Consider the following 24,425-nt stretch of genomic DNA (forward strand, 5'->3'; position numbering starts at 1 on the left):
AGGGGACCGAGGCTTTGCCAAGCCACTGACCTCTTTGGCCATGTTTTGGGGATGCTCTGACCAGACCTCCTCGATCTCGCATGGGTTGGAGGAAGTACTACGTGGCAGCCAGGGGAGCCTGGCCCTTGTGCGGGTACTCACATATCCACTGTAACCCTTCTCACCGCAGGTCCGGCCGCCCCATCAGCTTCATGGTGGTTTTCATCACCCCCAACCCCCTGAGCAAGATTTCCTGGGTCAACAGGTTACATTTGGCCAAAATTGGACTCCGTGAGTATAGCCCCAGGGAGAGTGCCTCAGGGGGCAGGGGTGGGGAAAGGGGAAGTTTGGGGTGTGTGAGGGTACAGGATGGGTGTTCAGGGTCAGTGGGGGGGGGCAGGGAGGCTTCTGAGTGGGAGGCAGGCAGTGCGGTGGAGAAACAGCTGGGGCCAGAGCCGGAGGCTCTGCTTTGTGACCCTGGACAAGTCACTTTCCCTCTCTGAGCCTCAGCTTCCCAATCTAGGAATTGATGGAACTTGACAGAAAGTAAATTAGTGGTTGCCAGGGACCTGGGAGGAGAAGGTAATGGAGAATGACTGCTAAGGGTTTTTTGGTGGAGGTGATGAAAATGTTCTAAAATTAGATGGTGGTGATTGCTCAACTCTGTGACTACACCAAAAATCAGTGATGTGTGCACTTTAAAAGGGTGCATTTTATGGTAACTGGATTATATCTCAATAAAGCTGTTACCCAGAAAAATGATGCAGGTTGGACTATACTGATTCTCAAAGACCAAAGACCTCGTTATTATGTTTTTCTTCCTGTGCACCCCATGGTATGAATACAGACACATAAATGGATATTTACATGCACTTTTCTGAGTATTTTTTGTGCATCTTTTTCATTTCACACTCACGGTAGCCCTAAGAGTTAGGTCTGTTTAGAATCTCTTTTTCCATTGAGGATTTTGAGGCCCAGAGAGGTGTGGGGACTTGCCTGAGGTCACACAGCAGGAAGGGGCAGATCTGGGCTGCAGACCCTGGGTGGCCTGACTACAAAGCCCGGTCTCGATCCCCATCCATTCTGCTTCCTCGGCTTGGCAAGAGTCTGTCTGCAGACTGCATTCATTAAGTTATAATTACTTTACTTGTCCATTTTTTGAGTTGGTGAGAGGCTTATGTCCCCTCCAGACGGAGCTATTATTCCCTATGATGTACTACAGTTCCCATTTGCCGACGCCAGCCAATAGCAGGAACATTTGTTGTTTTTGTTTCTGGTATGATCTTTCTATAGAGAAGCACACATTTTCAATAGGTTTTAAAACATTTATGGAAGGCCGGGCGTGGTGGCTCATGCCTGTAATCCCAGCACTTGGGGAGGCCGAGGCGGGTAGATCACGAGGTCAGGAGATCGAGACCATCCTGGCTAACATGGTGAAACCCCGTTTCTACTAAAAATACAAAAAATTAGCCTGGCAATGCCTGTAGTCCTAGCTACTCGGGAGGCCAAAGTAGGAGAATTGCTTGAATCTGGGAGTTCGAGTTTGCAGTGAGCCAAGATCACGCCACTGCACTCTAGCCTGGGCAACAGAGCCAGACTCCATCTCAAAAACAAAACAAAACAAACAAACAAAAAACATTTCTGGAAAGAAGTCAGGACCTTTGGCTGGGTGCGGTGGCTCACGCCTGTAATCTAGCACTTTGGGAGGCTGAGGTGGGCAGATCACCTGAGGTCAGGAGTTCGAGACCATCCCAGCCAACATGGTGAAACCCCGTCTCTACTAAAAATACAAAAAAATTAGCTGGGTGTGGTGGCGCATGTCTGTAGTTCCAGCTACTTGGGAGGTTGAGGCAGGAGAATCACTTGAACCCAGGAGGGGGAGGTTGCAGTGAGCCAAGATCGTGCCACTGTACTCCAGCCTGAGTGACAGAGTGAGACTCCATCTCAAAAAAAAAAAAAAAAAAAAAAAGAAGAAGAGAAAAAAAAGAAGTTAGGACCTTTGCCGCTGGTTTTCATTAATTGAAAACTACGTAATTTTGGGCATGGGGGAAGAATAATGACAAAAACAGAGAGATCTCTGCTCTCAAGGAACTTAGATTTATGAGGGGCAGGCAGGTGGACATTAAATAGGGAGCAAATCTGCTCAGGTGTTATGCTGTGCACGGCATAGAGCTGGGCCGGGGCTGCCATCTGGGGGACACCTGAGGCGGGGACCTCAGAAGCTGCACAAAGATCTGGTCAGAGTGATCCAGGCATGGGGACCCCAATGCAAAGGCCCTGAGGTAGGGACAAAAGGAAGCCCAGAGTGGCCAGCGCTGGCAAATGAAGGGGAGGGAGGTAGGTGGGTGGGTGTGTTGCGGGCAGGTTTTCTGGGAAGCCGGGGAGAGCCATATGGGATTTGTTCTGGGCATGATGGGAAGCTGTGCATTATAGCATTGAGAGCTGGATAATGTCCCGATCTGATTTTCATTTAAGTGGGTCATTCTGGCTGCTGTGGGGAGAGAGCATGGGACGGGCAGGTGTGGAAGTGGGGGCGGGAATGGGGAGGGGTTGCCTGTGGAGGAAGCTGGACCAGGCTTCTGCTCAGCCCATCCCTTCTTGGATCCAGGGCTGATATTGCTCTGGCCTCAGCTGCGTGTTTCTGGGTGACCAGAAGGCCTTTGGAGGGTGCAGAAAGTGTTTTAAGCGGAAGCTACCCTGTCCCTGGCAGGAGACTTTGGGAATCCTGGCCCTCAGCAAGGCTAATGTGGCTTTCCTGCCCCTTGGGCCATGCACTCCCCTCTCCACCCCATGTATCACTTCCATCCTGGGAAGTGCCCAAGCCCCATGTGTACACCTGCTTTAAAGGCAGATGAATGTACTGTTTGAACCGCATGTGCTTTGCTGCATGGGGCTTGGTGCTGGAGGGATGGGAGACGGCAATTCGGGCAGCCTCAGCTCTCGGCAGCCTGTGAAGATGCTGGGCTGCCTTATCTCCACACAGCTTCACTGCAGCAAAAGTTTTAATGGAAGAAGAGTCATTTGAAATCTTATTTGAATGCCTGGGTTCCCCTGGGGCTTGAATAATTTGTTTCTTTTATTTTGCCAGTATTTTTTTTTTGTATCTGCAGTGCCTGGTTTGGGAGGGGACGATAATATGAGCCTGTTAGAAATAGAATATGTTAAAACATTTATTCACAAAGGCTGTTATTCCTTTATTTTATTTTCTATATCTTCCTCCCTCCCTGACTACAGTGTGTCAGGATCATAATCTGAAGATAGAGAAAGGAGAGGGATGTGGTGGGGGAGCCTGGGATCTGGGAGAGGGGATCATCTCTGCCCTTCGGAGGGGCAGGGAACCCTGGGGAATCTGGGGACCCTGTTCAAACCCCAGCATGGCCACCACCATGCCGTGTGGTCCTGGGAAAGGCAGATTCCATCCCGAGACCCAGTTTTTCTATTTGTGGGTTGGACTAGATGTCCAAGGGCCCTGTTGCATTCTTTGGCACACAGGAAGGTTTGAGAGGCAGTCAGAAGTGGTCCTCAGCACCATGGGAAATGGAGCCAGACCATGTGGGTTCCATTCCCAGCTCTGCCACTGACCAGCTCTGTGATCCTGGCAAACTAACTCTGAGATGCCTTGGATTTTCCACCAGAAAATGGGGAAAATGCCAGTGCTGCCTGCACAGGGCTCTCATGAAAATGTGGGGAGATGGTGCATGGAAGATGCCTAGATAGCCAGCTCTTGGCACATAGGAGCTGTGAGAGGGGCTCCTAGGTCAAGGAGTGTCTGCATTTCAGATGGGAAATCACCTTTCTGAGGTCACGCGCGATTTAGTACAGGGCCAGGATATCTTCCTACCTCTTTCTACCGGTTAGGCTCTTGTTGGTAAAAGCTCCAGAACAGGGCTGCAGATGGAAGGTCCCAGAGAAGGAAGAGGTGAGGTGGGGGCTCCCTGATTTCCCTTCCTGTACCCTCCCCCGCCACCGCCTGCTCTGCTCACAAAGCTGCATTGCTGCCTCTTACCCTCCCTGGGCCCTTGGAGCTCCTCCCACCCATGGCCCTCCTCATTCCCACCTCTCAAGGGGACATGGGCCTGGCAGGCCATGGCTAATGCCAAACTCACAGGGACATAACCAGGTGGCCCAAGGCAGTGAGCCTGAGTGCAGGGCTGGGCCCTCCCTTGCCACCTCTCATTTGGTTTAGTTTTCCGGCCCATAGTCGTTACACTGATGCCAGTATTCCTTCCGGGATGACTCCAGCTGCCGGGTCCTGAGCACAGCCCTGGCTGAGCGTGAAGTGTGTTCTAGACCTCGTCATGTCCTTTAACCCTCGCTGCTGTCCCACAGGCTGGTACTGGGATCTGCCCCCGCCCTGCAGCTGGAAGGGATGGGTCTCCTTTCCAGGAGTAGGGCCAAGGGCATGGCCTTGGAGTCCGACCCTGGTTTTACCCCAGCTGGGAGACTGTGGCTACTTGCCTGAACTCCCTGGACACCAATGGCCCTCTCTGTAGGGGACAGGTGGTTGGATGAGATGCCTGCTGAGGTCCAGCCCAGCCTGACATCTGTGGCTGTGGCCAGCAGCATCTCCATGGTGCTGGGGAGGTGTGAGCAGTATCTTGAAGGTGGCTTTAAGTTTGGGAAGTTCGGGAAGAGCAGTAAAGGCACGATACTGGGACTGAGCCCGATAAGTCTGGGAGGCAGGTCCGGCTGGAGAAGCAGGGCAGGGCCCTCAGTGGGCTTAGCTGCCCTCAGTAATAGCAATGGTCAGACCATGAGCAGCGAGGACAGTGACCACCATGGCTGCTATTTCTGGAGTGCCTGGTGTCTGCTGGTCATGATATATATGATTTCCAGTGCTCACAACTCCAGATGGCTGGAGTTCTTTCCCCCATTTTCTAGATGAGGCCACAGGCTCAGAGAGGGTAAGTACTTGGCTCCGTGTCACATAGTGAGTTGGAGACTGAGGTGGGATCTTCCCGGGCCCTTCTAGCAGATCAGAGGGGATTGTTCTGAGGGTGGTGGGGGATCTGCAACCCTGGAGCTGCTCCCTGTGTCCCTTGGGGAGCTCTTGTGCCCAGGGGGTGTTGGCAAACAAAGCCAGGTGCTAAATAAGCCCCCACTTAGCGTCGACTGGAAATCACAGCTCTGCCGTCGGTGCCAGTTCTTAATGTCACTTATCCCAAGCGGGCTTTCAATTTTCAGCGACAGCAGCCTTCTAATTTGGTCTCCGCCACTCTGGTTTTGTGATGGGAACAATGGCAGTGGCAGATGGGGAGCAACGACTCCATTTTCTCGTAACGTCCCCAGTCACAGGCAGGGAAGGCACCATCTGGAAGGAGAAGGTCAGATCATTAAAAAAAATACGTATGAATAAATTGCCAGGACTTGATGGGCTGTGGGTGTTCGGGGAGGAAAGTGAGGAGCTGAGCTCTGGGCACCTTGGTGACAGGGGCTAGGGCAAGGAGATGCTCACTCACTCAGCTCCTATAGGTTGTGGGGTGAGGAATTGGGGGTCCAGACCAGAGCTCTCTTGGCTGGTAGAGGTGAGGGTCTGCCTGACTGTAAGTTCCTTGAGAGCAGGGACAAGCTCTCAAATCTGGCCTATCTTTATTTGCTGCCCAGGGGCTTGTCCAAGAGGCAGCATGGCGAGCCCTGGCACACTAGGAGAGGCTAGGAGAGCCATGCTGCCCCGGGACGAGCTGCATCGCAGGCACCATGCAAGGCGCCCCTGTGGGTTAGTTCCTTGGCATCTAGATCTTCCCCTGCTTTCCCCTTTACTCTGCTGGCTAGCGTGGAGTGCGGATGGAAGCACCTGTCTCCCGTGATGGCTGTGAGGATGCAGTGAGGCAGTGTGGAAACTGTGAGGTGCGGGGCACTTAGAGGTGTCTGTTATGGCAATGCGCGTGCCCTGTGCGGTCGTGCCCTTTCCCTGAGGGTCTCTCATGTTGGCCTTTCCTCCCTGGTGGCAGGGATCAGGTCTTACATGACTCTGTTTCCAGGGCCCAGCAGGGTAGAGGACCAGACATGGAAGATGACTCTGGGCCCATTTAGGAAACGAGTTCACCGCTCAGTGACTCAGGCTGGAGGGTGTGAGCCCGCCGGGTGCTGGTGCCTTCACATCATTGTGCCTGACATTTGGGAATGTCTTTCACTTCTTAAATAGCATCCTCACCTGCCACCTCATTCCAGCTTCTCTTGCTGTGCCAGCATTCAGATGCCACCTCTCTCGGGCAGTGACGGCATGAGGGCTGCTCTCACGGTGGTCCTTTCTCACTCATGTCCAGCCCTTCTCTCTGACCCGGCAGGATCTCTTTGATGAAAGCGAGTCAGATTAACGTTCGTGTCATGGGAACATCTGACAAACCTGGAAAATGAGGCTCTGAGAAAAGAGACTTTTTGTTCATGTCCCTAAATGTAGTGATGGTCTGTGGTGGGTCCAGCCCTGTGTGAGTGGGTTGGGTGAGGTGTAGAAGGAAATAGGGTGGGAGGTTTCGACCTTCATAAAACACTGGCATGGTGGGGGAGCCCCTACCTCCATGTGCACACACACACACGCATGCACACATGCACATGTGCACACACACAAAGGAAGAAGAGCCACACTGGTGTAGGAGCAGGGAGTAGCTGTGAGAGGTGTGATACCCTCCAATGGGCTGAGATGGCAGGTGGTGGAGGCCAGGGCATGGAGACATGGGCAGTGCAGGCCTCTCTGAGAAGGAGAGGAGCCAGCCCTGGGGAGCTGAGAGCGTTCCAGACAGCGGGAATCTCCGGGCCCATCCTGGTGAGGTTGCTGAGCACAGTCTAGCGCGGTGGAGCCGGCGGCCGAGGGAGGAGGCTGGGGAGGGAAGGGGCCTTCGCGGCTCTTCCAGGAGAGCTTGGATCTTATTCTGGGTGGACTGGGACTCCACTGATGTTTCCAAGAAAGGGAACGGCGAGGCCAGGTGTGAGTTTTAGCAGCATGGGCCTGGCTGCTGAGCGAAGATGACTGTAGTGTCAGGGGGCCCCAGCGTGGCTGGCGGGCACTCTCAGGCTGACCTGGTCCCTCCTAGGGGAGGGGCAGGCTGGCTGTAGGTCCCAGCTTCCTCTCTGTCACAGAGGAGTGCGTGGGGTGGGGAGGCTGCATCACAACGGTTCAGTCTGTGACCTGCCCTTGTGGCTCCGGAGCTCTGGGTGCTCCTCAGCTTGGGGTCACTGCAGTTAAGTGGCCTCTCTTCCTTGGGCCGCCTGTCCACGGCTCTGGCTGCCTGCGACAGAGCTACTCCAGCATCACCGTGCCCACAGGCCTTTGCGACGGAGCATCAGTGGGCGCGGTTGCTGAAGGCTGCCTGGTTTAGTCCAGATAATTCAGCCTTGGGTGTCAGATCTAGGCCTGAATCTGGGTGCTGCCCCCTGGCCATGGCTGTGGCCTGGCCATGTTACTGAATCCCTGAGTGCCAGTGTCATCCTCTGTGGAGTGAAAATAATGATTCTGACTGTGCTCAGCAATTGTGAAGACTAAGCCAGGGCGTAGATGGTGGCACTCAGTGTGGTGCCTGATGTGTGGGTACATAGTAGGTGGTATCTTCATCATGCTCATCCCTGCTGTGGGCTTCCTGGAAGGGAGTCCTCACAGGGAGTGTAAAGAAGGAAGGGATCCTCCACAGGGAGAACTCTTCAGGACAGACGGTGGTTTATTCCTCCCTCCTTCCTTTCATTCATTCTTTCCAGCCATGTTTTCCAAGCACTCGCTAGGTGCCTTGCAGTGTGCTGGGTGTCAGAGGACAGTGGTGAATGAGCCAGTACAGACCACCACTGACTACAGCTTTGATATCAGGGACTTATGGAAATGGACCACGGATGATTTTAGATTGTTATGAAGGTTGTGAGGAAAGTAAGACAGGTCTTTAGAGTGATTCCTGAGAGAAGGGGCAGCTGTAGTCAAGGTGGTCAGGGAGGACTTCTTGGAGGAGGGGACGTGTGAGCAGAGCCCTGAGCCATGTAAAGGAGCCCCCACAGAGAACGAGGTTTAGCAGATGCTCTTTAGCACGGTGATCTCCCATGGTGAGTCCTGGATCTAGGATTGGAGTAGGCATCTGCACTTGTAACAGGTCCCTGGGAGCTTTGAGGCACAGCTAGGGTGGGTGAACTGGAGGCAGGTGGCTCCCTAATTTCAGGGTTGTCTTGAAGGAAGCAGGAGTGTGATTCTTCTGCATTTCCATCACCACCACGGTCAAGTGTGAGTGCCGCAATGGCGACCTCCTGTCCTCTGATCATTCATGGTCTATCTCCTACTCTGCAACAGAAATTCAAGGCAACAGGGGTCTGGACTCTGTTCAGCATCTTAACATTTTTTAAAAATCCTTTTACATCTATTATTTCGTTTGATCCTCACAACAACCACAGGACGAAGGCATTTCTAGCATTCCTATTTTCTAGGCAAAGAAATCAAGGCTCAGAGAGTTGGGGTGACTTGCACAGGGTTGTTCAGCAGTAGTGTGGTCAAGCTGGGACCTTGTTTTTCAACTCCCTGCCTGAGACCCTGGCCACGGCATCACTCCTGAGGCTGGCTTTCATCTCAGTCTGGCAGGAGTAGGGTGGGGAGTGACTGGATGGGGCCAGGCCTCTGGGGCCTGCGGTGGCTCCCTGGGGCTTAGAGGGCTCCTCATGGCCCAGTTGGTCCTTGGACTCTGACCAGCTCTACCCACCTCCTTCCTCTTGCTGTAGGGGAGGAGAACCAGCCAGGCTGGCTATGCCCGGATGAGGACAAGAAGAGCAAAGCCCCGTTCTGGTGCCCGATCCTGGCCTGCTGCATCCCTGCCTTCTCCTCCCGGGCACTCAGCCTGCAGGTGAGTGGAGCGGATCTTGCTGAGCCGACCTCGAAGGTGGCTGCGGCTCCCCCTCGCCTGGGAGAACCAGAGTTTCCAGGGAGCGCCCACAGCAGGGAAGGCTCAGGTTCCAGCTGCGGCTTCTAAATTCTTACTGACAGACTTGGTCAAGCCTTTTTGTTGCTTCGGGAATCAGCTTTCCCACCAAAAAAAATGGAGGTGAATGACCACTGTGGGTCAAGTGAATGGAAAATTCCATTATTTTGAGATAATAAACAGCAATGATCTCATCTGTTGATGGCATGGCTCCAGGTCATGCCGAAGTGGCTATGCCAGCCACTGTGGGTTGGGTGCTTTGTGGTCTGCCAGGCGGGAGCCGGCTTTGGCGCAGGGATTGCCCTCATCATGGGATGCTCCAGTGCCATCAGGCCTCCCGTGTATTGAGCACCTGCTGTGCCCCCTGGTTCTTTCCTGCTATTCTCTTATTTTAATATCTATAAGAAGCTTGTGAGTAGTTGTTTCTCCATCCATTTCACAGATAAGGAAACTAAGGCTAAGACAGGTGCTATGATTTTCCAAAAAGGACATAGCTAGTAAAAATTTGAACCTTGCCCTGCCTGATCACAACACCCAGGGTCTTAACTGTGAGGATGTTCAGCCCCCATGGGTTACCTGCCCTTATACCCTGTCCTAGCTCACCCTCCATCTGGAGCAATTACTGCCTCCCCTTTCCCAGGGAGATGAGGTCATCTCAGCTCCAGGGATGGGAACACCAGTTGGGGACCCAGGCCCAGATTGGTGAGCCTCAAGAAATGTGCCGACTGGGCTGTAGACTGGGGATCTAAACAGCTGAAAGAACAAATCCTTGAGATGCGAGTTCATTTGTTCACTTGTCCATTCTGCATGTAATTTTTTGAGCACCTGTTGTGTGCTAGACCCTGGAAATACAGTGGTGACTAAGACATAGAAGGTCCCAACCCTTATGTAGCTTTGAATCCTAGCAGGGAGAGAGAGAGGCAAAAACCCAGCAAACCAAAGGAAATAGAAAAGAGTGAGGTGTGTAATAAAGACATCGGGGCCACAGTAGATACGTGGGTGGGTTGAGGTTCAGAGATGGCCTCTTGGAGGAGATGGCATTTAAACTGAGAACTGAATGGCAAGAAGGATTCAGCCCAGAGATGGGAACAATATTCCCGGTAGACAAACGCACACAGAGGGTGCAGCAGGAACAGTGGGGGAAGCCAGACGAGGCAGGAGGAGAGAGGGCGGGCCCCGAGGTCAGCTGGTGGGTGAGCTGGACCACGCCAGCCTTGCAGGCTGGGTCAGCTTTGGATTTCGTTGTCAGAGCAGTGAAAAGCCTTGGAAACAGATGTTCCCCAAGCTGGGGACTAGCATGATTTGATATATAGTTTGCATTTTTTGGATCCTTCTGGCTGGTGTGTGAGAGTGAATTGCAGATAAGAATGGATACCAGGACTGAGCATGGTGGCTCATGCCTGTAATCCCAGCACTTTGAGAGGCTGAGGTGGGAGGGTCACTTGAGTCCAGGAGTTTGAGACCAGCCTGGGCAACATAGTAAGATCCCCATCTCTATAAAATAAAAATAAAAAAAATTAGCCAGGTGTGGTGGTGCGAGCCTGTAGTCCCAGCTACTTGGGAGGCTGAGGTGGGAGGATTGCTTGAGCCCAGGAGGTTGAGGCTGCAGTGAGCTGTGATTGCACCACTGCACTCCAGCCTAGGCTACAGAGTGAGACCCTGTCTCAAATAAATAAGTAAATAATACAAAAGGAATGGATGTCGGCTGGGTGGGGTGGCTCACGTCTGTAATCCCAGCATTTTGGAAGGCCAAGGCAGATGGATCACTTGAGGTCAGGAGTTCGAGACCAGCCTGGCCAACATGGTGAAACCCTGTCTCTACCAAAAATACAAAAATTAGCTGAGCTTGGTGGTGCACACCTGTAGTCCCAGCTACTGGAGAGGCTGAGGTGGAAAAATCACTTGGGAGGCGGAGCTTGCAGTGAGCCGAGATTGTGCCGCTGCACTTCAGCCTGGGTGACAGTGAGACCCTGTCTCAAAAAAAAAAAAAAAAAGAATGGACCTGGAGGGAGCAGCTCAGAGCTCGGCTCAGGGTCCTGCTGAGACGTGGCAAGACTTGATGTGGGCAGAGGCCAGGGCTGTGACTGGAGTAAGGCACCCTTGCCTCAGGCACAAAATTTCAGCAGATGTAAAAAATCTCAATAATTAAGATAAATACTATTTTAATGCAGTGCTTAAATATAATCAAATCAGCAAATTTCTGCTTGTGGTTTGGCCGCTCTTTTTGTCTCTTGATACATAAAGGGCCAGGATTAGGGTGAGGCAAGTGAGCCAGGGTCGCGAAGTTAGGGTGAAGTTTTGTCTGTATTTAAACTTTTAAATAATTATTCATTGTGGATTTTTTGCATTAATATTGATTTTTTTAAAGTTGCCTTACTCTCTCTCTCTCTATATATATTTATGTGACTGAGTTTTTGGTACCCTTTTAAATTTTGTACCCAAGCTAGGTGCCCCAGTCTATCACCCTAGTCCCAGTCCTGGTGGAGGCTGTGGGCAAGGGAGGTGGACACACTGGGGATGTGTTGGGGTGGGACTGGCTTAACTGGTGATAAATGGTGTATGCCAGATGGGGGGTTACCTGTGGGCCTCGGGGCCTTGGGCTGGAGGCAGCGACCATGGAGTGGGGAGTATCAGGGCCCACTGTGCCTGCGGCCAGCTTGGCCTTAGTGCATCCCTGCAGAAGGCTGGCCCTGCGTGACTTTATGGTGGGCACTCGATTCTCCTGTCTCCCCCAGGGCCTTGGGTCTCTTGAGAGCACAGGATGCAGGCCGAGCCCTGACAGATCAGACCTCAGTGGTGGAGTCACAGACTGGCCACTGCCTTCGAGGCCTCCCCAAAAGAAACCCCCATCCAGGTGGGGAGCCTCTGCCACCTCGAACCTGGGGAACCGGGGCCTACGAACCTTGTCAGTGCGAGCTCTCGGGGCCCAGGAATACGTAGGCCAGAAGCATCCTCAGTCTTGCTGGCCCTGGCTCACTGTCTCCTGAGGAGCGCCAGGGCTAGTGGAGGGAGGCGAGTGACTCTCTGTGGCAAGGGGCCTGTGGAGCTCCCAGAAGCAGGAGCAGAGCCTGCCTGGCCACACTTGCTAGGCCTCAAATCGCCGTCCCCCTCTGCCCACACCCTACCCCCCCACCACCACCAATCCAGACAAATGTGCCCCATCAGCTGTGTGCTGGCAGCCTGATGAATTAGGGCCTTGGAGTACCCAGGCCCTGTCCAATTACTGCAGAAACAGATGTGACTGTGTGAACCTCTGCCCAGGCCCTCTTCCAGCTCACCACGTTTCCAGGTGGTCCTGGGGTAGGGGGTGAATCCAGCTCTGGCTGGCCTCATGGCAACGAGTGGCCCAGACTATTTGTCTAGGGAGGGCTTAGGCTGGGCAGAGGGAGTTGCTGGCCACAGTGTAGACAGGGTCAGCACTCTTGTACCAGTGGATGAGGGTGTGTGGGGTTCTTTCCTTCAAGGGATTAGGGGTGTTGGGGCAGGAGGCAGGAGTAGGTCTCTCGTCTGTGCTGACAGTGGCCCCTGCCCACGCTGGGCCACACCAAGGCCTTCTGACTCAAGGGAATCAGCTGGGAGTGTGAAGGAGCATCAGCAGGGGCCACCTGCCTTGGATTGAGTCCCAACAGTGTGACATCAGGAATGCTGCCTCAGCTCATGGCATCTTAAACTAGGGTGGTCACAACACCTTCCTGACTGGGTCAAACATGAGGATTAAGGATATGATTTGGGTCAAGTGCTTAGCCAGTTACGTGAGATGCGCTCAGTGGTCAAGAAATGGAAGCAAACATCTGAGGACACCCTTGTCCCCAGGAAGGTGAGGACACCGGAGTCTATTCTGTGGCATTTCTGAAGGCCTGACTATAAGGGTGTGGAAGGTTCTTCTTAGACCCCTGGCTCCATCCAAGGGGGAATGTTCTCCCTGGAGGGGCAGCAGGAGGGCAGGGAGGGTTCAGCACAAACCCGTTTCCCTGATGGTCTGTCTCAGAGCCTACCTGGGGACAGGGCCTTGGGGATGGGGCTGGGGGTGCTGCCTGCTCTGAGATGCTTTAAAACTCGAGCACCTTGGGAGCCTAAGGGGTATAGCCCAGACCCACAGGGGGTCTGTGGCCAGGCTTGCTTAGGCCAAAGCTCACCAGCCCATTGGGCTGTGTCTTGACCTTCACCGACCTCAGCCAGAACTACTGTTGGTTGTGTACCCTGTCTCCTGCTCATCCGTGATAGCTCCGCCCTCATAGCCTTGCTCTGATGATGAAATGAGCTAAGGTGTGTGAAGTGCTAGAATATCCCATGGGAAGCCCTTGGTAAGCCTTAGCAGCTGCAGGGTACTGGGTACCTGGCCCTGGGCCGGGTGCTTTACACTTTCCCTCTCCAGTCCCCATGGCCATCCTGAGAGATTTCAGGGTCTCTGCTCTGCAGGTGAAGACCTGATTTGTTCAGTACCACCCAGATGGTAAACACTGAGCTGGGGCTGGAGCCGGGTTGGCTGTACCTGAAGCTGCTTCCCTTCACAGCCTCGCGCTCCCCTCTCTTCTGCATAGGGTGACTTGACTTCCCAGTTTCCTGGCACAGGCAAGACATTTAGGGTCAGGGCCTTGCCCGTGAAGGAGCCATTTGAGTTTTTTCCACCATCTTTGACCCGGCTCTGTTGACTCAGCTGACATCGGGGCCCACTGGAGTTGCCATGGAAATGCCTGAGCAGGGGCTGCCGTGGCCTCCTCTCCACCAAGGGAGCAGAGAGAGTGTCAGCCCAGCAGGAAGGGCATGCATCCTCAGCTAAATGCAGCCACCGGAAAGCAGAGAAGACAGGGAGCCCGGAGGCCAGGCTTAGCGAAGCCCCCTGCTCTGAATGTGAGGACCCACTTTTTCGGCAGGCAGAACTGGGGCCCCAGAGTGCCAAGGCCTCTGGCATGCATCCAGGCTTCTGGGGTAAAATTCAACCAGAATAGAAAGAGCCCTGAACCAGGTGTTGAAGGTTTGAATTCTAGCCCTCACTCTGCCACTAACATGCTGTGTGACATTGAGCCAGGCACGCCTCCCTCTGACCTTCAAGTTGGCATCTGCTAAATGAGGAGGCTGGATGAGGTGACCTCTTAGGGCCCTCGCCCATGGCCATTAGCAATTTTGTTAGAATATTCTAACAATGGGTCCAGGGACGGCTGGGGCCTTCAGCACCAGCAGAGGGCAGCAGCTGCCTGGAAAAGGGCCCAGTGGTCTGCTGCATCCTCCCTCCTGCCAAGAGCTGTCTCTACTCTGTCTTCTCCTTCAGTGTGGCCCATGAGTGGGCCAGGCCATTTCCTAGAATTGCTGCCCCGGCCAGAGAGAGGGACTGGCCAGGTCTAGCTCAGGAGACAGGCCTCAGAGAGAGGCCACCCAACACGGGTCTGGGGCATCTGATTCAGGGGGGAGCAGGTGGAAGGTGGTTACTGGTGATAGCGGCGACAGGCTGAGCCCTGGTTTCTGTGCGTGGCCCTCACAAGCCGCCCAGCCCTGCCACTCACCTCCTCTGTGGTCTAGGGCAGTCACCTGCCCTCTGTGACCCTCATTTCCCTGTCTGTAAAATAAGGAGGGGTAGGCATTAGTGGCTTTCAAGAAACCTTATCTGGAAGCTGCTCACTTTCAGAGACCCTGGGCTGATACAGAGCCTCCTGCAGGTCTCTTCTAGCCGGAAGGTTCTAGGAAAGGAAGAACAAATGTGAGCGTGTAGGAACTGCCTGGAGAAGCAGGCGCTTGTGAAGCATGTTGCTTTCCTGGCCCCCACCCACAGGGATTCTAATCCAGGGAGAGTTGGATGGGGCCTAGGAATCTGCCAAATATTGGCATCTGGGCACCTTGAAGATTAACCTCACATGTACCGTCTCTGTCTCTGCAGCTTGGAGCCCTGGTCCACAGTCCTGTCAACTGTCCCCTGCTGGGTTTCTCAGCGGTCAGCACCTCCCTTCCACAGGGCTACCTCTGGGTGAGTCACCCCCCTGCCCAGCTGGGCATTCTGGCCTCAGGACAGAAGTAGGGAGAGCGGCACCTGGGAGGGGGTGCTGGAGACAGCAGCTGCCCGCCTTATCTCATGCAGCTTCATCCAGCAAGGTCTTCCTGGGCACCTCTGGTGCCAGGCACTGCATTTGGAGTTGGGAGGTGCAACCTCATCTGGGGCAACAGAAAACCAGGGAGCTAATAAGAGAGTGTGCCTTTTGCAAATGGTGACAGGGCTGAGAAGGAAGTGAAAGGGGGAGCTGTGCAGAGGGCCTGGGTCTCAGGATCTTCACCCCTGGAGTCAGGAGGCAGTGCTGGCTAGTGCCCTACTCATGCAGACATTCCAGGCCACCTTTCTATCCTTGGGCTTCCTGGCAAAGCCTCCCTTGATTCAAGTGAGGTACCCTCCACTATGTTCCTTGTGCTGCAAATTGTGCCCTGTCATTGCTGCTCCCCTTCTGAGAGTGATTTGTTCCTCATCATTTCCCATGATCTAGCACATGGTATATCCATCCATCCATCATCCATCCATCTATCCACCCACCTATCCATCTATCCATCCACCCACCCACCTACCTATCCATTTATCCATCCAACAAGAATATATATTTAATCCATCCATTTATTTATCTGTCCTTCCACCCACCCACCCACCCACCCATTCATTCACCTATACATCCTTCCATCTATCTGTCTGTCATCTGTCTACCCATCCATCCATCTATCCATCCATCCAACAAGAATATATTGAGTGTGTATCTATCATATGCTAGACACAGAGGTAAAACAATGGTCAACACAGAGAAGGGCATTTTAAAGGGAGGGAGTAGATGTTTACTTTATATTGTTTGAAATGCACCCTGCAGAGGAGGAAATAGAAAGCTGACTGAGTATTTAGTCCACCTTAGCTCCTTACCTGATTTCCTGTGGGCCCTGAAGCTTATTTGTTGCCATGGCAGCTGGGGATAAATGACCTTTGTGACGGCAGGATGTGTGTGGGCAGGAGAAGGGATGCTTCTCTCAAGGGATGGGGTCCTTGGGAAAGCAGGGGCTGAGGTCCTCCTCTGCTCCCTCCTGTGGTTCCCACCTGATGGCCTCTCTGGGTCTCTGCTCCCAGGTTGGGGGCGGACAGGAAGGCGCAGGGGGCCAGGTGGAAATCTTTTCCTTGAACCGGCCCTCACCCCGCACCGTCAAGTCCTTCCCACTGGGAGCCCCTGTGCTGTGCATGGAATATATCCCGGAGCTGGAGGAGGAGGCGGAGAGCAGAGACGAGAGCCCGACAGCTGCTGACCCCTTGGCCACAGTGCATCCAACCATCTGCCTCGGGCTCCAGGATGGCAGGTGAGGGGCCCGGAAGGAGGGGTGAGAGCAGCCTCTGCAGGGCTGGGCAGTGGGTGGGGGCTGTCCCTGTAGCCTTCCGGATCTGCCTGTTGCCCACCAACATTCTCTGCCCCGGTCTCCAGGAAGGTGGGCACCAGAGCTGCCCAGTGTGGGAGCCAAAGTGTCAGGAGCTGCCTGCAGTGTAGTTGCCTGGCTCCTCCCAGGCAGAATGGCTGGTGGAGGCGGATGCTGGCTCTGCTGTCAGCCAGACCTGGGTTTGAATTTCAGCTTCCCAACTTCCTTGCTCTGGGTCCTGGGCTCATTTAACCTCTCTGAACCTCAGTTTCTCATCTGTAAAGTGGGGACCAGAATCCCCCATGCAGGGCTGCTGTGAGAGCCCACCGAGACACAGCAACATGAGGCCTTCAGTCCACTTAGCTGTCATTGAATGTTCACCATATGTGGCCCCCATTCCCCTTGCTGAGCAGGGTGAGGGTTCCAGGGTGTTTCCAAGTCAAGAAATTACTACTGGCAGAGGAGGGCGCCTTCTGTAAGACATCTGGGGCTTTGTGAGTCAGCAAAACCCTGACTCAAAGCAAGGAGGCTCAGGGCAAGCTGTGGCCTGTGCAGGATGGGTAGACCACCTCCCGTAGCGGAAAGCGAGAGGGAATGTTCATCCTGTGCACTGGGAGGTGAAAGTGAGGATCAGTGAAGATCTGAGGTGGGCTGTGCCCCGAGGAGTCCAGGGCCTGGCACTGCTGTGTCCTGTCCTCCCTGCATCTCTGTGCACTCCACCCCCTCCTAGAGAGCAGGAGACGAGATGAGAGCATGTTTCCTGAGCACCTACTGTGTGCTGCTCAGAAGTGAGCCTCATAGCCACTCCTCCGTAACGCGGAAGTCATTCCCTCCCCTTTCCCACACAAGGAAACGAGCCAGGAGCAAAAGCTAAGGTTACTGAGGCCAACTGGGAGCCACTCTAAGCTCCGCACAGTCCAGGACTGGCCTACAGCCAAGTGCCCAGCCAGGGCCTGGACCTAGGAGGGGCCTTCCAGAACTTTCTTTTTACCCCCCAAAGAAACCACATGCCCATTAAATCTCCCTCCATTCTCCTGCTCCCCACCCCCACCCAGGAAACCACTAATCTACTTTCTGTCTCTATGGATTTGTCTCCTCAGGACATTGTATAAATGGACTCACACACTATGTATGTTCCATGTAAATAGGCTCATACTCCATGTACATTTCATGTAAATGGACTCACGCTATGTACGTTTCATGTGAATGACTCACACACTATGTACATTTCATGTGAATGGACCCACACTGTGCACGTTTCATGTGAGTGACACACTGTACATTTCATGTGAATGACTCACACGCTATGTACATTTTATGTGAATGACTCACTAGGTACATTTCATATGAATGGACTCACACTATGTATGTTTCACGTGATTGCCACACACTATGTACATTTCATGTGAATGACTCACACGCTATGTACATTTCATGTGAATGACTCACACGCTATGTACGTTTTATGTGAATGACTCACTAGGTACATTTCATGTGAATGGACTCACACTATGTATGTTTCATGTGATTGCCACACACTATGTACATTTCATGTGAATGACTTAGACGCTATGTACATTTCATGTGAATGACTCACTGTGTACATTTCATGTGAATGACTCACACGCTATGTACATTTCATGTGAATGACTCACTAGGTATTTTCATGTGAATGGACTCACACTATGTTTATGTTTCATTGTTTTTGTATGCTCACACTATGTACATTTCATGTGAATGACTCACTAGGTATATTTCATGTGAATGGACTCACACTATGTATGTTTCATGTGATTGCCACACTATGTACATTTCATGTGAATGACTCACACGCTATGTACATTTCATGTGAATGACTCACACGCTATGTACATTTCATGTGAATGACACACACTGTACGTTTCATGTGAATGACTCACACGCTATGTACATTTCATGTGAATGACTCACTAGGTATGTTTCATGTGAATGGACTCACACTATGTATGTTTCATGTGATTGCCACACTATGTACATTTCATGTGAATGACTCACACGCTATGTACATTTCATGTGAATGACACACACTGTACGTTTCATGTGAATGACTCACATGCTATGTACATTTCATGTGAATGACTTGCACACTAGTACATTTCATGTGAATAGACTCACACTATGTATGTTTCATGTGAATGACTCACACACTATGCATGTTTCATGTAAATGGACTCAGACGCTATGTGGCCTTTCCTGTCTGCTTCTCTTAGCATCATGCCTGCAAGATCCATCTGTGCAGCATGTGTCAGTACTTTGTTCCTTTTATGGCGTTGAAGTAGGCATCATTGCCCCATTTTACAGAGAGAACTGAGGCTTAGCAGTCCCGGGTCTGTCAGACTGGAAAGTGGCACGTCTGGATTCGAACTCAGGTCCATGTGACTCTGAAAATAGCTCTCTCAGCACCTTTACTCTGCTGGCTCTGGAGCCTCCCTGAGTCCTCTTCGTGACAGAGGTCAGGGAGGATACCATCCTAGAAAACCATGGAAAAGTAAGCTCCCGCATGGTGGAGCTATGGCCTGGCCACACAGCAGAAAGGCGTGGCTGAGAGGCAGCAGCTCCCTGGGGCCCTCTCCCTAGGAGGGCATGGGGGCAGTGAGTGGGTGGGAGTGCTCAGTGTGTCATGACCGCTTCTCCAACCTCTCCCCGCAGCATCCTCCTCTACGGCAGTGTGGACACTGGCACCCAGTGCCTGGCGAGCTGCAGGAGCCCAGGTCTGCAGCCTGTGCTCTGCCTGCGACATAGCCCCTTCCACCTGCTTGCTGGCCTGCAGGATGGGACCCTTGCTGCTTACCCTCGGACCAGCGGTAAGGACTGGGGGGAATGGGGGGAGGAGGGCAGTCCTGGATGCCAGCTGGGTGCCAGATTCTCTACCAAGAGAGGATACAGGAGGCTGGGCAGGAATGAATTGGGAAATCTCAGTGCTGAGGGCATTTGGAGATCCCTGAGCCCCACTGGGGTTCAATGGGTGGTCCCCCATACATGAATACCTGCTGGAATAGGGTGCTCACTACCGTGTGGGCAGTGGAAGCTGTTGGCAGGAGACTCTAGTGGATGAGAGGTACTCGCAGGTTGGGGAGACCTGGCTTCCTGTTCAGGCTTTGCCTGATGACAGCTGTATCCCTTGCTGCGTGGCCTCCCTTCTTTGGTGCCTGGAACTCTTCATGAGAATAAGGGCAGTGCCCACCACTCATGGGTCCTGGAGGGTTAGACAACTCCATGAGGGCAAAGCACAGGGCCAGGCCCAGGGCTCAGTGGAGTCAAGTATTTCCATCTGGGTTGTTTTATTGAGCTATCCCTAGCACAGGTTATGATGTCAGGAGGGCAGGAGGGCAGGGCTAACTGTGTTTGGGCTGCTGTGCTCCAGGGTAGGGGTAAAGTGCTCAATGCATGTGCATTATCTTAATTCTCATGCACCCCTTGAGAATTTCCTTTGTTTTACTGAGATGATGCTGACTGGAGACCAGACGCACCTTCTCCCCAGCCATGTGGAGTGCTGTGGTCCCCATCCTATGGGCTTGTTCAGCTCCAATTTGATGAAGGGGGCTGAGCGGAGAGTGTAGCCAGCCCCCAGTCCCCTAGAAGGGGCAGAGGAGCCTGAAGGGCCTGCAGCGTCTCTTCTCCCCTGCCTTTTCCGCCAGCCAGGCTGTGATTGCCGCGTCATCACAGCCTGTTGCAGGGTTATAAACGGATATTTGTACTGAGCTAATTTTTTTTTTCTTTGCCACTTGGCACTGTGTTGGTATTTTTAATTAGCTTTTGATAAGGCATTTATAGTTTTTAATTAAAGGGGGAAGAGGGAGGGAAAAAACCCTTCTCACCGTCAGACAGAGCGTGCGTGTGAATGTAAATATGGGCTCAGATCTGCGGAGACTCACGGGGAGTTCTAGAGGGACCACTCCCGACCGGCTCCCACGGAACACTGTGAGCCCGGCCTGTGCCGCCCTGGCGCTCTGGTCCCCAGCTTGGGTCGCCTTTGGCCCGTTCCCTCTTACTGCTCGATTCACCAGTTTGGGCACCTGGGTTGGAAGGAGGTGAGGCTGCCCTGACAAGGACCACGAACGGCAGATATGTAGAGTCGCATATCCTAGAGGCTGGAAGCCTGGGGTCCGTGTTTGGATGGGTCATGTGCCCTCAGAAGGCACTAGGGAAGGGCCTTACTCCCAGCTGCTTCAGGTGTTCCCTTGCCTGTGGCAGCAGAACTCCAGCCTCCGCGTGGTGTTCTCCCTGGCTGTGTGTCTGTGTGCAAATTTCACTTTTTTATGAGGACACAAATCATATTGGATTAGGGACCTGTCCCTCTCCAGTATGAACTCATCTTAACTAATTACATCTGCAATGACCTTACTTCCCAAGGAGGTCATATTCTGAGGTACTGGGGGCTGGGACCTCAACATACAGATGAGGGGGCACAGTTCACCCCAAAACATGGAGTTTGGAGTCTACCCATTGATTTCTAGCCTGGGGTTGGAGCCTGTTAGGACCAAAAGAGCCACTGGGACCATTGAACCCCACGCCCTCATTTTCTGGATGGGAGCAGACTGTCCAGAGCCCCCTGACTGAGCTGAACCTGCACCCAGTACCCTGCCTCCCAGGCTAGAGCTCTCTGCAGATGTGAGGGGGCTTTGGCTTGTCCAGGTAGAGTGGAGGCCATGGGGCCTGAAGGCTGAGATGTTCTACCAGCTTTCTTGCCTTGCAAACGTGTGTACACCAAATGCTTACTGAGCACGTACTATATGCGATGGACACAGTGGTGAGCAAAATAGACAGGCCACCTGCTCTCATGGAGCTTATAGTCTATAGAGGGAGAGGGAATCGGTTAGTAAACAAGCAGAAGTAGAAGATTATACATGATGCTGAGGGCTTCTGTGGGAAGGAATGAGTGTTGTGTGAGAGCCTCACTACCCAAGTGTGGGGTGGGGTGTGCCGCAAAGGCCTCCCTGAGGAGGGGGATCCTGAGGCTGAGATCTTAAGAAGCCAGGCAAGTGGAGAGTTGGGGGAATGGTGTTCTCGGCAGAGGGAACAGTACATGCAAAGGCCTGGAGGCAGGAGAATGCTTGATTTGGTGGGGGAACCCGGAGAGGAAGCCGTTTTGCTGGACAGCTGGAAGAGGAAGTGGCACAAGGCATGACCCGGGGGCAGACAGAGCTGTTTGCAAGGGCCTCCAACTTGTCTCAGTGTGTCAGGGAGTAGAGAGGCATGTTAGAGGTGGCTGAGCACTGGGCTCCCTCTGGCTGGTAGACAGGAGGGGAGGCAGGTTGGCTGGATGGGAGGCTGAGGCAGCCACCTGGGCAGGTGAATTTGGTGGTCACGTTCTCCCAGTGAACCTACTCTCTGGGTGTCCAGTTTGGCTGTGGCCAAGGAGGCCCCTGAGAAGGGGTTTGCCTTACCTGGTATCCCCACCCGTACCCGGTGGTATCTTTCAGAGGTGGCCCAGGCAAGCAGCTGTGTTCTCAGGACCTGCTACACAGTATGGGGTGGGTGGGATTCACCCCCATCACCTTCCACCTGGATTACATGCGTCCGAGTCTTGAATCATCCACCTGGTCCGTGACCAGCTGTGGGACTGGCATCAGCTTGGCCCTCACCCAGATTCACTGAGGCCTTGGATACCCCTCAGATACCCCCACCCATTCCTGCAGCAGATCCAGGGCTTGGAACTGCACCTGCATCAACCTTGCAGGCTCTGTATCAACCTTGCAGGCTCTGTATCAACCTCAGAACCCACCATGGTGGCCCTGGTGGTGTGGAGGGTCCAGGGATTGTGAAAATCTAGACCCCTCGTCTTCATCTAGAAGCAGGTACTCCATGAAATATTTGCTGGTGTTTGAAGTGACATGTTCACTGTCCTGCTGGGTTAGGCTGAGACCAAGACTGGCATTCCTGCTAAAACTAGCATTCCTGGCCATGCTTTGGCTTATTGGAGAAGGACAGGACCAGACACATATAGGCCTGCAGGACACAATCTACAGAACCAGCAGCTGAGAGTTGACTGTCCAGACTCCAGGGTGACCAGGCCACGTGGAGGAATGGACTGGCAGAGCTGGAGTGGCCTCAGAGTCCCACCTGCAGCTGAGAGACGGGGAAACTGAGGCCAAGAGCAATGTGGCCATGGAAGTCACTCTGCTGCCCTCAGGAGCATCTGCTTGTTCTCATTCATTCATTCACTCCTTCATTTGCCCAAGAAGCCAGTGCCCCTGAGGTGTCAGGCATGCAGCAGAGTGCTGGGGCCCGGAGCTGAGCCAGCTGGCCACTGTCCTTGCTTGCGTGCTACCTAGGTTCTCCCCTGCCTCTGAGAAGGCACAGGGGCATTGCCAGGCCTTGGGTGGGGATGTGGGAGTATCCCTGGGTGGGTGCTGGGGCTGTGGTTCGGGGTCCCCCCTTGAGGAGGCAGATGGCGTAATGGGTAAGGGATGGGTTGGGCATCAGGCTGCCGGGATTGAGTCCCCACTCTGAGAGCTTGGGCCTTTGCTTTGCCCCTCTAATCCTCAGTTTCCTCACCCGTGAAATGGGGGTGTGGACCGCCCCACTTCATAGAATGGTTGTGAAGGGTAGACACGGCAATTCCCACGAGTGCCACGACACAGCCTGGAGGATTGGCACCTCCCACGTGTCTCTTTATCACAGTCATCATCATCACAGTCGCTATTTACTGTCACCAGGCAGGGGCTGCCCTTTGGGCCTCTCTCAGCTGTGATGACTTTCACTCTGGGACCTGCTTTCTGGCTCCAGCCCAATCTCGACCCCTGAGGGAGACCCAGGGGCTTTCTCCGCTGCGGGCTGGGGGAGGAGGTATGCCAGCCTCCTGAAGGTGCCTTTGCTGAGACAGGGCCTTCATCTCCCTTGCGCTGGCCACGAGAGCTGGTGCCGGGCCCAGATGAATGGGCTGTCACACAGGGGCAGGCTTGTGCGTGTGGCTCTGTTTTCCAGAACACGTGCGTGCTTACCCACAGCCACTGGAGGGTAAGGTGAGGAGCGGGTGGAAATGGCGGGCCTTCCATCGGGCGGGGGCGGCTCTCACCAGAGCTCACAGCAATTGGGTTTGTGATCTCAGAATCATGGTGTGTGAGAGCTGGAAATAATCTCAGAGGACAAAGTTTTGTCCTCATGGTGCAGATAGGAAAACTGAGTCAGCAAGGGGAAGTCCCTTGTTCAGGATCCCACCACGGGCCCTCTACTCAGGGACTCCTGTCCAGTGTCCTTCATGAGCTTTTTTTTGAGACAGAGTCTTACTCTGTCACCCAGGCTGGAGTGCAGTGGCACTCCACTGCAACCTTGGCTTCCCGGGTTCAAGTGATTCTCCTGCCTCAGCCTCCCGAGTAGCTGGGATTACAGGCGCACACCACCACACCCAGCTAATTTTTGTATTTTTAGTAGAGAAGGGGTTTCACCATGTTGGCCAGGCTGGTCTCGAACTCCCAACCTTAGGTGATCCGCCCACCCCGGCCTCCCAAAGTGTTGGGATTACATGCGTGAGCCACTGTACCCGGCCTTTATGAGTTTTTTGATCTAACAGCATTAGCATTATTAAATGTGATCACAGTTCATCGTTCTGCCATGGAGTCGACTTCTCAGAGGATTTCTGGAGACTCCCAGCAAATGCAGGAATGGCATTCATGCAGTCCTTAGGGTTTTAGACCCTAGCTCCTACCCTAGGCTGCCACAGCGAGGCTCTGTTCCAGGGGAGTGGATGCAAGGGCCCCGGTGGCTATCACTGCTGGATAGAGCCCCACTTTCCAGTTTTGGAGGGGTGTTTTCTCAGCATCCCTAGCTGCTTTTTCCCTGGGAGGGGTCCCAGCCCCCATCTCAGCCATAGCAGCCTAATTAGACTCCAGCTTCCAGCCACAAACACTACTCACCTCTGGCCACTGGGGGGCGCTCAAAGCCTTGCATTTTCTTGGCTCCAGCATCCTGCTGTGGGCCAGCATTCCTGGCGGAGGCCTGGCCACCTTCGGGTCACTCGCCCCTCCTGGACACCAGGCCCAGCTGCAGAGGCCTTCAGAAACCTGAGAGGGCAGTGGGGTTGGAGAAGCAGGCCAGGCCCAGAGTCAGGCAGAGCCGAGTTCAAAACCCGTCTGGCCTGTCACCCCTTGGGTGTCTTTGTGCAAGGTCTTAGCTCCGTGGATCGCTGTTGTCACGTTGGTTAAGTGAAGTCAACACTTG

General features: G+C 53.6%; 1 protein-coding gene across 9 annotated transcripts in view; it reads left to right on the forward strand.

The window, feature by feature from the left end:
- Positions 1 to 24,425, forward strand: part of ARHGEF10L (Rho guanine nucleotide exchange factor 10 like) — a 160,984-nt gene that overhangs the window by 101,931 nt on the left and 34,628 nt on the right. For all 9 annotated transcript variants that reach the window (XM_030805147.1, XM_030805149.1, XM_030805151.1 and 6 more), the window contains 5 exons: positions 170 to 270; positions 8,665 to 8,786; positions 14,734 to 14,820; positions 15,949 to 16,172; positions 18,915 to 19,069. In XM_030805147.1, coding sequence (XP_030661007.1) covers positions 170 to 270; positions 8,665 to 8,786; positions 14,734 to 14,820; positions 15,949 to 16,172; positions 18,915 to 19,069 — 689 coding nt within the window. The remainder of the gene's footprint in view (positions 1 to 169; positions 271 to 8,664; positions 8,787 to 14,733; positions 14,821 to 15,948; positions 16,173 to 18,914; positions 19,070 to 24,425) is intronic.

The sequence above is a fragment of the Nomascus leucogenys genome, chromosome 24 (assembly GCF_006542625.1).
Source record: "Nomascus leucogenys isolate Asia chromosome 24, Asia_NLE_v1, whole genome shotgun sequence".
Classification (NCBI taxonomy): domain Eukaryota; kingdom Metazoa; phylum Chordata; class Mammalia; order Primates; family Hylobatidae; genus Nomascus; species Nomascus leucogenys.